The sequence below is a fragment of the Aspergillus pseudoviridinutans genome (genome assembly GCF_018340605.1).
Source record: "Aspergillus pseudoviridinutans IFM 55266 DNA, scaffold_1, whole genome shotgun sequence".
In the NCBI taxonomy this organism is placed as follows: domain Eukaryota; kingdom Fungi; phylum Ascomycota; class Eurotiomycetes; order Eurotiales; family Aspergillaceae; genus Aspergillus; species Aspergillus pseudoviridinutans.
In genome coordinates this window covers 2,716,981-2,729,560 of record NW_025091281.1, presented here as the reverse complement: position 1 = coordinate 2,729,560, position 12,580 = coordinate 2,716,981, and the positions used below count along the sequence as shown (strand labels likewise).

The following is a 12,580-nucleotide window of genomic DNA, read 5'->3' as shown; positions in this document are numbered from 1 at the left end:
GAGTCTTGATCTCTGAAGTACCTAGTTATGTGGGGGCATCAGCGGCCGCGGTTATTGCCTGAATGACAGCAGGCCGCCTGTGTGTTGTTACGCCAAATTATTCGCCCTGTGGACGTGGAAGCTATCCTCCCTGAATGGTTATGCATACGGACCCTGAGGAAGCTGATAGGCGTAGGGAGTACTAAGTTATTTGAACCAAAAGCTTCAATTCACGCATGTGCCTTGAGTTCATTGGATTCCTCTCTATATTATCTGTTGACCACTGACCATCAATTGTCCTGCTAACTATCTGATGTTTACTTTGAAACTGACATTGAGAATAAGTAACATATTCTATGCCTTACAATGACTTAATTCTACTGAAGTTCTATTTCATTTTTTGGGTTGCCACTAAGGACATGTAAAGGGTTGTCTTGATACATGTGATTTATGAAGGTGTCAAAGTAATATAATGCCTTGGATGATACATACTAAGTTAAGGTAGAATGTGTGATATCTCTCATCCATACCACTGCACCTAGTCACAGCATCAGCTAGTGGACTGATCAAAGTTAGTAGAGAGTTGCAATGATAAAATATTCATAACTTATTGCTTTCAAGATATATAGTATATTGAACATGCTTCAACCATGATCTTTTATTTTTAGTTGTGATTCCTTTCCTGCAAGGGAGCAGCAGTCATGACCATAAAAATGTCCTTCACTACCATCTCTTTGAGAAAGACTGTAGTGAGACTCACGTCCTTTATTTAAGATTTTCACATATGATATTTCCTGGTATCTAGAATCTACTACAATTTCTATTATTATCATCAATATAGCATGGGCACGAGGAGGAAATAAGGTTATTTTTGCCCCCCTTTTTTTGTGCAGCATCCTGACGTCAAAAGCAGAGCCCTACTGTAACCAGGCGCCATTAGATCATCGTCCAACCAGCCATTCAACGCTTTATTCTCTTTTGTAGCATCAAACTCATAGCCCAGGCATATTGGCTACGCCTATCTACTGCTATCCTCGTTGCTTTAAATGCTTCCTGTATTCTTCAGCAATATCATGGAGAAGACAGGAGGGGATGCACCCCTCTCTTCCGTGAAGATCATACAGTGATTTTGGGCATGAACCTGGCTATAAAAAGTTATGTCTTTTTGTTAGGATAGCAGACTTCCATATTGTCTATCACTAGTGACAACGACTAGGTAATGGTGCTACCACAGTTACATAGTACTTACCTAGCTAAGTACATGACTGATTGCTTACCTGATGATGATAGTGACCATGATGATGCCTGAACCAAGCTTGGCCACTTCATGTGTGCCTCTCGCAGGCAAATCAAAAAAGCCCAAAGCAAAAATGAAAATTTCCGAGAACAATATCCCTATCCATGGACTGATTGTATGCCTTACATTCAAAAATTAGAGCCTTAATTGTGGCCCCATGGAGCAGAGCGAAGCTCAAAAAAGCAATCGAGGAAGGTTGTCGTGTCGGGATTAACTCCGAAGAGGCGGCTTGAGATCATCTTCAAGTAAGTCCGATTTGCCGCTATGGTTGGGTTACAAGCCCACTTGAATCGCGTAGCTTCGCACGGTCTACTTCATTTGCCTCTTCAAGTGGACGACCGTACGATTCCCCTTTGAATATCTTGTCTCAAACCAAACTCACCCTACTGATATGTTATAGACGCTCCGTCCTTCCTGCCTCGCGGAAGGAAAGAATTCTCCTAATTTCTGCTATGGTTTCCAGCACTTGTCATCTAGGCTGCGTGCGTAATTGCCCGCATGGATTCATTGTCGCGGGATCTCGAAAAGGCTGAATTGGAGGCAAACCGTGCACCAAGCCGCCGTCAGAGCCTCAATCATGGGAGCCGTGCCTCTCGGTCTGACTCCCTCTCATCCTCGGTCACCTCTTCCAGCTCGTCAACACAAGCGCAAGAGGGTGACTACTACTTGTCGCAGATTCAGACTGGCCAGACGCTACGAGGTGCTGGTCTAGAACGCCATCCAACAGCGCTCAGTCGTATTGCGACTCAGAGAAGCCAGCATAGCGCCACCGTGGGTGCTCCCAAGCCACTCGTGTCAAAGAGACCTCTGCCAGAATTTGGGGCAGGTAAGCCTTATCCGCCGCCGCTTCCAGAAAGAGGGGAATATGTCGTCGAGTTTGCTGGTCCGGATGATTCTCTGCATCCTCAGAACTGGTCTACCAAGAAGAAGTAAGTGACTCCGAGTTCGCTTCGCTCGCCTCAGACTAATGGGCACTCACCTCTGCATATAGGATTGCAGTTTCCGTCATGCTGGCATACACTACTTTCAATGCGACTTTCACAAGCAGCATCTACTCTACCGCCAATTCGGTTGTGTCATCGAAGTTTCATGTCTCGACCGAAGTAGGTACTCTCGGCCTCGCGCTGTATGTCTTGGGGTTTGCGTGTGGCCCGACATTTTTCTCGCCGTTGTCTGAGCTACAAGGCCGGCGTCTACCCATTCTGATTGGCATGTTCGGCTTTACCATCTTCCAGTTTGCAGTGGCTACCGCGGAAAATCTTCAAACGATACTAATATGTCGCTTTTTCGGTGGCTTTTTTGGATCGTGTCCCATCGCCGTTGTTGCGGCGGTGTTCTCTGACATCTATGACAACTGCCATCGAGGCCTCGCGATCACGGTTTTTACCATGACAGTCTTTACCGGCCCGCTCTTTGCTCCTTTCATCGGCGGCTTCATCGTTGAAAGTTACCTAGGCTGGCGTTGGACGGAATACCTCACTGGAATCATGGGGGCCTCGGCTTTTGTTCTGGATTTGTTCTTTCTGGAGGAGACCTATCCTCCGGTTGTGCTGATTGGGAAGGCTGCTGAGCTTCGTCAGCGGACGAGAAATTGGGGCATTCACGCGAAGCAAGAGGAGATCGAGGTTGAATTTGGAGAGCTCATCCGCAAGAATTTCAGTCGTCCACTACGGATCTTGTTCACCGAACCGATCGTGCTCCTGCTAAGTATCTACATGGCATTCCTCTATGGCTTGCTATATCTATTCTTGACCGCATATCCAATTGTCTTTCAGCGCATCCACGGTTTTAATAAAGGCGTTGGGGGGCTTCCTTATTTTGGGATAATCATCGGCGAATTTTTGGGCGGGATATTTATCATTATGCTCCAGCCATGGTATAACAGACGACTGAGTGCGAATAAGGACATTCCCCTCCCCGAATGGCGTCTACCCCCGGCCATTATAGGTGGGGTGGCCTTTTCCGGCGGTCTCTTCTGGTTCGGTTGGTCAGGGTACAGATCTGATATACATTGGATCGTGCCAACCCTGTCGGGTCTCCTGACCGGATTCGGACTTTTCTGCATTTTTCTGCAATGTCTCAACTATATTGTTGATGCCTATCTCGTCTTGTACGTTGCTCCCTCCAATATCTCACTTACAGAAGCTATGCTGATGTCTTGTCACGTAGTGCTGCTTCGGCCCTGGCTGCAAATAGTGTTTTGCGTTCTATAGCTGGTGCAGGATTCCCACTTTTCTCAACATATATGGTACGTTCGAGCCTCCTTGCTAATTGCGACTTTTGACGCCTCGTTTCGTTCCCTGACACGCGCACAGTTTAATGCTCTAGGCGTCAACTGGACTGGGACTCTTCTCGGATGCGTCGCTGCCATCCTGATGCCTATTCCGCTCCTCTTCTACTTGTACGGACCCAAGATCCGTGCGAAGAGCAAGTTCGCAATGGAGTATATTGTAGCCGTTCAGGCTCACAATGATGAGCATGCCGAATGACAACCTTCATCTACCTCAGTACGGACACAGTGGACAGCTCATTCAGGAGATGAGAAGAATCGCGGATGCTGTATGCTAGCCTGATGAACTCGGAACATCCGTGATGGACCATCTTGAACAATTTGCACATACCTTATTGCTTGTTGAGCGTCTCGATTCTTACTGTATCACCGGGCAGTTTCGTTATTTGACTTGCGATACCCCTATGGCTTGGATTTTCGTTGGTCTTTGGCGTGACAGCAAATGGTTTGTACAAGGTCATTAATCTTAATGACAATAAGACGACGTGTATATGTTCGAATCCAGAAGCAAACTTCTAGAGCCCAGTCTCATACGAGATTGCTCTTCAAAGAGATATCGGCCTTTACTTCATATGGAGATATTGAACGTGCCAGATACTACCAGAATGCTATCGCTTCGTTCCATGGTCTTTTATTACATTATGTACCTTTTTCCCTACTCTAGTAAKATAACGTCGAACCAGCTTGAACCAGAATGACATGTGGTCGTATCCTTATTTCGACGCCAATGTCGATACTGCCTCGCCTGCCTGGTGCGTGTTGTGCTATTCCAAGGCAAGTACCAGCAGTGGGAGGTGTAAAAAGACGCAAAACCCCGGGATGGACCCGGGAAGGCGTCAGAGACGAGACCGTCATTTTGTGGCACAGAATGAAAGGTCAGCGTAAAACAGGGAAAAGAAAGGAAAATCATGAAAAAGTCAAGGAAGAAAAATTAACACATTGATGGTGCCCATACAAGAATAGACGAGGGAAATGAAATCGGGTGGAAAATGTACACCAAACCCACTAATACAAGATGAAGCCCTGTTCAGAACGAAGAAAATTTTTTCGAAGACAAAGTTCGGCCTGACATTCCGGAAAGCAGAAGGTTAGCGACGGATGCGGATCTCGGGTTCGGAAAGATAAAGAAGACCATGTCAGGGTTCTATCCACGTCATTTCGTAATGCTCGAGTCAGTCGTCAAAGATCAAGGAACAAGGAAGTAGTACATGAGAGACAGAGAGGAGGAGAGAGCGAGGGAAGTGCGCGGAGTGATGTCATGTCGACCGTAGGAATTAATGCATCCCTAATTGACACAGTGGGTTTCGTAAATCAAGTGATTATCATCAGTAGGTTGATCGAAGATCCGGCTGAATGGCGGATCAGAAGACTGCGTTTTGCCGTCGGGGGTCGTTATCACGCCCTCCTCCTTGCGAATAACTTCTTTCAGGGCTCGGGTTACCACACCAGCTCGTATGACAAGATCACGGAGAGACTGCGTATCAAAGGGGAGTTTTTTGGAGCGCGAACGAGGAGGACTGCGGAGAGTGGGGTCATGTGAAGAGCGTTGTTGATAGATCAGATCCAGAACCGACTTCGCTTTGGCAGACGTGTCACAGGAGACGTTGAGATTTGGAGGTATCTTCTCGGAAAGCGAAGCTCGCCAGGAATCCCCGCTTGTCCGCTTCGACGGATCTGCTAGGTTGGACGACTCGCCTTCAGAGTCATCAAAACTGAAAGTAAGGGAGGACGGCGATCTCGGAGGGGAATCATTGTTTTCCTCATCGTCAAGCGTGGCTAGATTAACGATACCCTCAGCCTCCTGCCAGAGTTCACTCGATGGACCTTGAACTATATTTAGGAAGCTGGCTCGGTGACGAAGACGTTTAAGCTCTTCAACTAGTAAGGTCAATTCCTGGACCTGCCCGAATTGTCCGTGAAGGCTCGCTTGACGTTCCAGGATAGCTGCAGGAACTATCATGCCCCGTCGAGAACTCGTTGTACTCGGCCGCAGATTCTCGTTGTCCACTTCTGCATCGTCAAACTCGAAGTCGCTGTCCCAATCCTCGCTAACACCTTTACTACCCAAGCCCCAAGTTCCAAATTTTCCAGATGTCTGACGAGATTCACTGCCGATTGTAGGGTCTCTTGACACAGGAACGCTCTGGCTGCGAAGATGCAATGAGTTCGGAGCCCTCCGCCCTGGAGCACGACTGCCACGGAACTCAGGCTCATTTTTCCCGTGGACAGTTCGGGGTCTTTCGTCCGTTCCCGAGGCGTCTCGGTCGTTTCGTAACTGTTCCGACCAGTCAAATATGTTCATTTTTCGGCATGACCCAAGCGACTCTTGAGAAACGCTACGCGATTTGTGCAGCCCAAACGCCTCGTCTGAAGCGTGGGATGAATTTGAGTGGACTTGAGCAGGGATATCATTGCCTTCGGCGTCGAAATTGGAAGCTACCCGAGGACGACGCGGAAAGATGAACGGTGAATTTGTCTCACCAGGCAAGGCGGCAACCGTGCTGCGAGCATCTTCATCATCTGATAGGTCCGGAGGAAAGGATAACCTGCTGTCTTCACTGTCGTCTAGCTCTGCCATCTCACGGGCTCTAGGCGTTGCACCAGAAACCGCATCGCTATCAATTCCCAAGGCGCATATAGCCGGAGCCAATCCATGTGGCATTCTTGGACCGCGAGGCTCGAGCGCTTCGATTCTAATCTCGTTGTTCGCAAGACTCTCTACTGGATCCTTGTCAAACATGGCTTCAATCCGCGAGCCCTGAGAACCGGAGTTGCTACCAATTGTGAAGTGGGTGCGGATCGAGTCAAATGCCGTATCGGTCAAGAAATCCGATTCGTCTTCATCGCCAGACGTAAAAATACGGGTATCATCGGATCCAATCGCGGATGAAGCTGGATCAGATGCGGCGATTGAATGGCGCTTGGGACGTTGGCGGACTGACCACAGGAAAGTCAAGTCAGAGGTGCGAAAGAATGCACTCTGGTATGCTGATAGTGCTACCGCGTCGGATGTCAAGGGGCGGTTACCGTAATCCCGACATAGACCCAGCTCCGCTCTGTACTCTCGAAGATACGAAGGCGTAATAGAACGCCGCGATCTCATGATCTTTGCTGTCAGGAAATTAGGATATCCTGCCATGAATGCGTCAGGAGGCCGACGGAAGATGTTTGGGTCGGTGATGTTACGCTTCCCATTTGATTCTCTCGACTCCGAGGTGGCCACTTTCGAATTCGGTGATTCTGGGGAGGGTGTCGATACTGCTCTCCTTTTTGGCCAGACCAAAGGTCCACTATTGGGATGCTTGGAAGCTACTGTGCTTGAGCTTTTTTCAGGTGTCTTCGGGTCCGCTTCGTCGAGTACAACAGAAGAAGGGCCGCTGTTGCTTTCCACTACGGAAGGTGCGTCTCGGGCACGCGGTGGATCTTCAAGTTTGAAGGGGTCTCGAAACTGGATTGGAGAGGCAGGAGCAAACTCATTCGAAGTGACGTTTATTGCAGGTTCTTTCATCGTGATGGAGGTCGCCAGAAGAAGCGCTGGGATGGCATCCGGGCTCGGTAGGATCCGTCGCAGTGCTTGTTCCTTCGGCCTGGTCGCAGTGGACAGTCTTCGGGCGAGTCTCTCGGTCAACCCCTCCAAACTGGCTCTTAGATATGGTTGCCATACGGCCCCTTTAACGTCAATGGAGGAGCCTGCCTCGACAGAATGCGACGTCGGATCTATGATAAAACCAGGCTCGAAGTTTAAGCTGTGAGTTGCTCTATGTCGTAATACTTCAGACCGTTGATAGCTCGTCGCAGGTCTCCGCAATTGCGAAGGTGCCCAGGGAGATGATGGTGCATGCGCAGATGAAGGTAGACCATTGGAATGCTGCGAGGGGGGTCGCTTCACAAGCTTGTTTGGTACTCTGCGCTGACTTGACAGTCGTGATAAGCCCGGGCTTGCGGGGTCGCTGGAGGATGGAGACAAGGGACCATTATTTGAGAGGCGGCTCTCCTGCGGCTGGATCGACAGACGTCGCAACCAAGAAGAGGATGGTCGTCGGGAATGCGAGGGAGTATCCCTGGCCTCTCTTAGTTGCGAAGGTGGAGTGGTCATTGTATGACCTCGGCGCCGACGTATTACACCCGCAAATGAAGACTTTCGAGATTGAGAGTCCCCGGAATTAATCTCGGGCGAAGCGCCATTGCTCTGAGGCTGGGAAGGGTCTGCGATATGATGTGTTTTTACGTCGCAGAATTTGGAGGGAAAAGAGGGCGAGTCTGGGGATGTGGTACCGAAAGCAGGCGATACGGTATTGTCTGCTATAGGCGCACGATAGTCTCGCAGGAGGGTCTTTCTTCGAAATCTCCCTTGTTTGGAGGAAGGTCGGTCTATGCGACCGAGAGCGAAACCGGTCGCTGCAATACCGACAGTGCTGACCGCACAGAGCTGACAGAAAGCAAGTCCAGTTAGTGTTAGGTCAGTCAAGCAGCGGTTGATCGCAAACACCAGAGGACAGCAAACGAGAAACTTTGCTGCTCGGAGATCACGCGCAGAGTTACTGGCGCTCAAGGATGTTTTGATTCTTTCTCTTAGTAGAGAGGATGGAATTTATGGCAGGAAAATGGCGATATCGCAGAGGATGAGTGAAGCGGCAGACTTACAGTAGAAACATGCTCCATCCTCAGAGGGTGCTGAGAACAGTGTCAGACACCACAGAACTCAGTCCAGCCACATGGGACATTCCTGTCTGCATAATCATGCACAAGGAGGAATTATCTGTAGAGAGATAGGGCTCAAGAGGAGCATATAGAGAAGAATGCGACAGTTGAATGAAGCAAACCAGTGGCAGTTGTGAAAGATGGAAAGTGAGATGTGGAAGCTGTATGAAGATACAGCCGCCGTCGAGCGCAATAACAATAACAATAATAAGAAGCGGAGTTTGTCTGGGGGGTAGGGAGGGGCCGCTGCAGCTGAGGCGAAATGTCAATGTAGGTACGGGAGTACACTGCAAGGAAGTGAAAGAATGGGGGAGGGGGGAGGGTTTGTAAAGAATGCAAGAATAAGACAATTGCAGTAGTAACTAAAATAATAAGGAGAGAAAAATGATCATGAAAGAATCAGATTCTGGCTTCGCTGCTCTTTTTGTTGCAGAAAGTCGTGGTGGAGGGGATAACAATTTTAATAATTATTGGAGAGGAGCTCTGCTCCCCAGAGTGAGCAGCTGGGAAGGATATGGATTAATGAGCAGGAAATAATCATGCTCGGATTGACCACAGGACAAAGAGAGGCATGGGACGCAGCCACTAAGTAGATACGGGAGTATCAGAGCTGGTTAGACTGGTATGTAAGGAAGGCAGTTCTAAACAGTTTAATCTTTATTGACCAGTACTATTAGGCATTTTTAGCTTCGACTCCTCCCACGGGTGATATTCTTCTGGTTCTAGTCTAACCGTCTCCTTGACTCCTTGTCCCCTCTTTTACACTTTTGGTAGATAGTGGCATCCAGGGCGGAATATCAAGATTCTAGATACAGAAGGTAATCAATGCTTGATAGTTCTATGATCATGCTAGGAGGATATCCACTCTCCAAAACCTCCATGTGGCGAGGCATTAGCTATTTCCAATGTCAGACGATTCAATCGAGAATCCGATAGTCCTACACCGTACAATAATTATGGTCGTAGTCCTTGCCTCTTGAATCAAAGGCTATTCGAGGAATATCAAGCTCAAACAAGTGATCGATAACTACGTAGTACATTCTCACGGGCCACCATGCCTTGTCTACTTCTTGTCAGACGAACGTTTCTATTTCTACTGGCAGTACTCCATACAAGCAGTGGACTCGCGAGAAAGTAGGTCACCGCCATAAGATTTTGACCAGGTCTAGCCTCTTTAAGGCGGTGGTTGAGCAGATGGCAGTGAAAAGCGGTGGAACTGGGACTTTTTCTTCTTTTTTATGTGCAAATCTGGTGAACATCTACTGCTGCATTCGTTCTTTGTGCGAAAGTTCCGTATATTCTGTTTGTGTGAAGCGTAGACAAAGGTATGGACTATGGAGCTTGCATGCAGCCMCAAGTGGATATTGGCCACAAGCATCCTAAGGTAGAGGAACTCGTGAGCATGAAATGCAGCCAGCCAGTTGAGGTGACAATAATTGGACCCACAATTGGTAAGGTAGCAACCCTCACACTGGTTACCACAGATTTTAATTCAAGGAAAGGATTACTAGAAAGATGTATTTATCTGTATTTCCCTTCATTATTATAACTAGCCATCATGACAACAAGACCTGTTTGGTGCATCGTTATTTGTGATTGAACCTGAGGAGCTGCAGGTGGGAGGAGCTGGAGCATTAGCGCGCACGATCTTGCTAGCCAGCAATCTCGATCAATGGAGGAGCGGGATCGGGATATTAATATTAGCCTACTCAGAAGTAGCCGCTGGGCCAGTTACCATTATTTCAGCTCCCTTTGAATCCTCAGCCCTCAGCTCCTTACATTCCCCAGATGACGATGATGAAGGGGATTGATGACTCTCAATTGAGCATGCTCTATTGGATTCTTAACTTTCTGCCCTAAACAAGGACGGTTTCGTATTGTGATATGATTTGCGCCCCGTTCGGCTTTCCGACTCCATCCTCGATGTCCGAATGTTCTTACTACTGTGTAACCTGATAGATTGAATCATTGAAGAGGGGCTTGAGCTTGAGCTTGAGCTTGAGCTTTTCTAGGCAACATGCGGTCCAGGAAGGCTGTAACGACTAAAGAGTAATCATCATAATCATGAAGCCCTAGTCGATTAGAGGATATCTCCGGTTCTCCACCTTCTAAGGCCTTTTTTCCTTTGCCGTCAGAAATGGGATGGCTGGCTGGGGTGAACTTGATAAAATACGGAGTAGGGCAAAAAGCTCCCTTGGCCTCGGCGAGGTCCTCCGCCTGGCCCTCAACTGCGCAGTTGACGGGGCAATGTTCTAATCTAGCGTTTACTAATCTATCGCCAAGCGAGGAGGCGTTTGTCTGCCAAAGAGGATAAATTAAATGTTTAGGGCGATCTTTGAGGTATCTGTATTTTACTCAGTAGTGCGTCACCAAGCAGACAAAAGAACACCATGTTTTCTTCCATAGATAGGTGACCTTTTTAAAGTACCTTGAGTTCCTTGGAAATAACTTCCCGCCGCCCAATCTTCCACAAATCGAGGTGGATACTGATTCCTCGACGGGATCCAACGGGCGGCATTCCACAATTTCCAACCTCTGTTATCCAAGGGAACACACGGGATCGTCACTGTTTTCCAGAATCCAGAATCCAGGTTCCTCATTCCAGCCATCTTGGTGTCTCAACTTCCCGCTCATGTGGATTGTTATGACGACACAGCAGAAAATAGTTAGAATTCCCGTAGCCGATGAAAGCATCCAGCAACAAGGAAGAGCACCAGTACAATTGATCTGAACTGGTTTACGCTAATTCTTGCTTACAATTTGATTATTCATGATGAATGGTCTCATGTCTCGGATTCTCCAATTAAATTTGGGCTCTTTTAAGCCTTTACAACTGTCAGCGGTCGGGGTCGGTAGGCTCATCAATTGGGCAACGCGAAGGCCAATATTTTATGATAGATCCATTACACTAGAGACCCCTCCAGCCCCCCTGCCCTCCTGTGTGGGAGTTTGGGAGGGAACGTGGCCTGCACCTGCAAGTTGTTTTCTATTATTTTCCTTTTTTCCCCCCTCGAGGCTGTAGTGACGGTGTAAGAATAGATCAATATCTCCGAGATTCCTTCTGACTGGTCTGGCCTCTTACCTTCTCAGACACGAAATCAAAATGTCATCCATAATCATCGTTGCTGAACTCGCCATTAATTAATATTGCTTCACGGAAGAGCACTAGATAGGGGATACCACTCTGTAGGGCTGCAGTCGCATGCCAATAAATATATATATCATCCGCACATCATTATGTCGCTCATTCTTATCAATCCGAGCCCTTGTGTTTCAACATTTGAGAATCCCAAGTGCGAGATTGACCAATATCCTCCAAGTTGATCCACGTAGTCTGTAGGTGATGCCTTCAGTTGGAAGATTGCGTCTATCCATCATGCCTATTTCCAATTTTTTTTTTTTTTTTTTTTTTAAAAAGCTAGATTTTGTTTTATACAGGACAACCTCGCTCGTTCGGGCGGACTTCAAGCTATCTACTATGTAGATACATACAATCGCGGCTCTCGAATGTGTAGCGAAATCAACGAGCTGCCTAGCTTCTGTGCATGGACTTATGTTTCAACCGTGGTCGCTCTTGTTGGTTGAGTATTTGGTGAAGAAGATGCTTCGCTTTGAAGGGTTACTTGCTTAGGTAGACACAACCTGTCCACTCCAAACCGTTGCGGTCTACAGAGTAGAACAGCAACAACCCCTCACTTATGTAGTGGACCTGACAAAAAAATGCATTTCAATTCTCTGCTAGCTGGCTTGAAGCGAGCAGGCAGTTGAACCAGTTTACCTTTGTTCCGGCAGAAGGTGGTGGCAGACTGTCACCCCGGACAACACTCATCTAGGGGGTGTCATCGACACTATGAAGGATTCCGGAGTGCGTATTTACCCCTTCAAAGTCATGGATGGCCGCGCAATTATCGTACGGTAGTCACTATTTTGATTTGATCCTGGTATGAGTAGACAGCCGTCAATATGCATGCTCCTTGATTGGAAGGCAAACCAAGCCAGGGTTGCACGGTTCCTTGAACAACTGTCCTCCTAATGCTGATCATCATGAACTCAAAACCAATGATCCTTGTCAGGCTCTGTCCTCTGGGTGCGACCTATTTAACAGCCAGCGTCGCTGGATCTACTAACTACTGGCTGCAGCATCCCTGCCCTGCAGGCAAAGAGGCGCTAAATAAGGCGGTCTGTGTTTCATGAAGCTGAGATATCTGCGGAGTACTTGGAGGAAAAGTCATACATACCCATTGTTGTTGTCGTTGTTCCATGCTCGCGTATTCCCTTGACTCACAGATAGTCTGCGTTAATCCATCTGACTA

The 12,580-nt window shown here is 47.9% G+C and overlaps 2 protein-coding genes across 2 annotated transcripts; one reads left to right on the top strand and one right to left on the bottom strand.

Annotated features, from left to right (window-relative positions):
• Positions 1-1,774: 1,774 nt before the first annotated feature.
• Positions 1,775-3,765, top strand: Asppvi_000979 (MFS transporter; the record flags this gene model as incomplete). Its single annotated transcript, XM_043297283.1, has 4 exons — positions 1,775-2,205; positions 2,268-3,386; positions 3,446-3,524; positions 3,592-3,765. 4 exons carry the CDS (start codon positions 1,775-1,777, stop codon positions 3,763-3,765), a joined length of 1,803 nt encoding a protein of 600 aa, XP_043153218.1.
• A 1,086-nt stretch (positions 3,766-4,851) lies between these two features.
• Positions 4,852-8,228, bottom strand: Asppvi_000978 (uncharacterized protein; the record flags this gene model as incomplete). The annotated part of the gene is made up of 2 exons (XM_043297282.1): positions 4,852-7,995; positions 8,211-8,228. 2 exons carry the CDS (start codon positions 8,226-8,228, stop codon positions 4,852-4,854), a joined length of 3,162 nt encoding a protein of 1,053 aa, XP_043153217.1.
• Between the last annotated feature and the right edge of the window lie 4,352 nt (positions 8,229-12,580).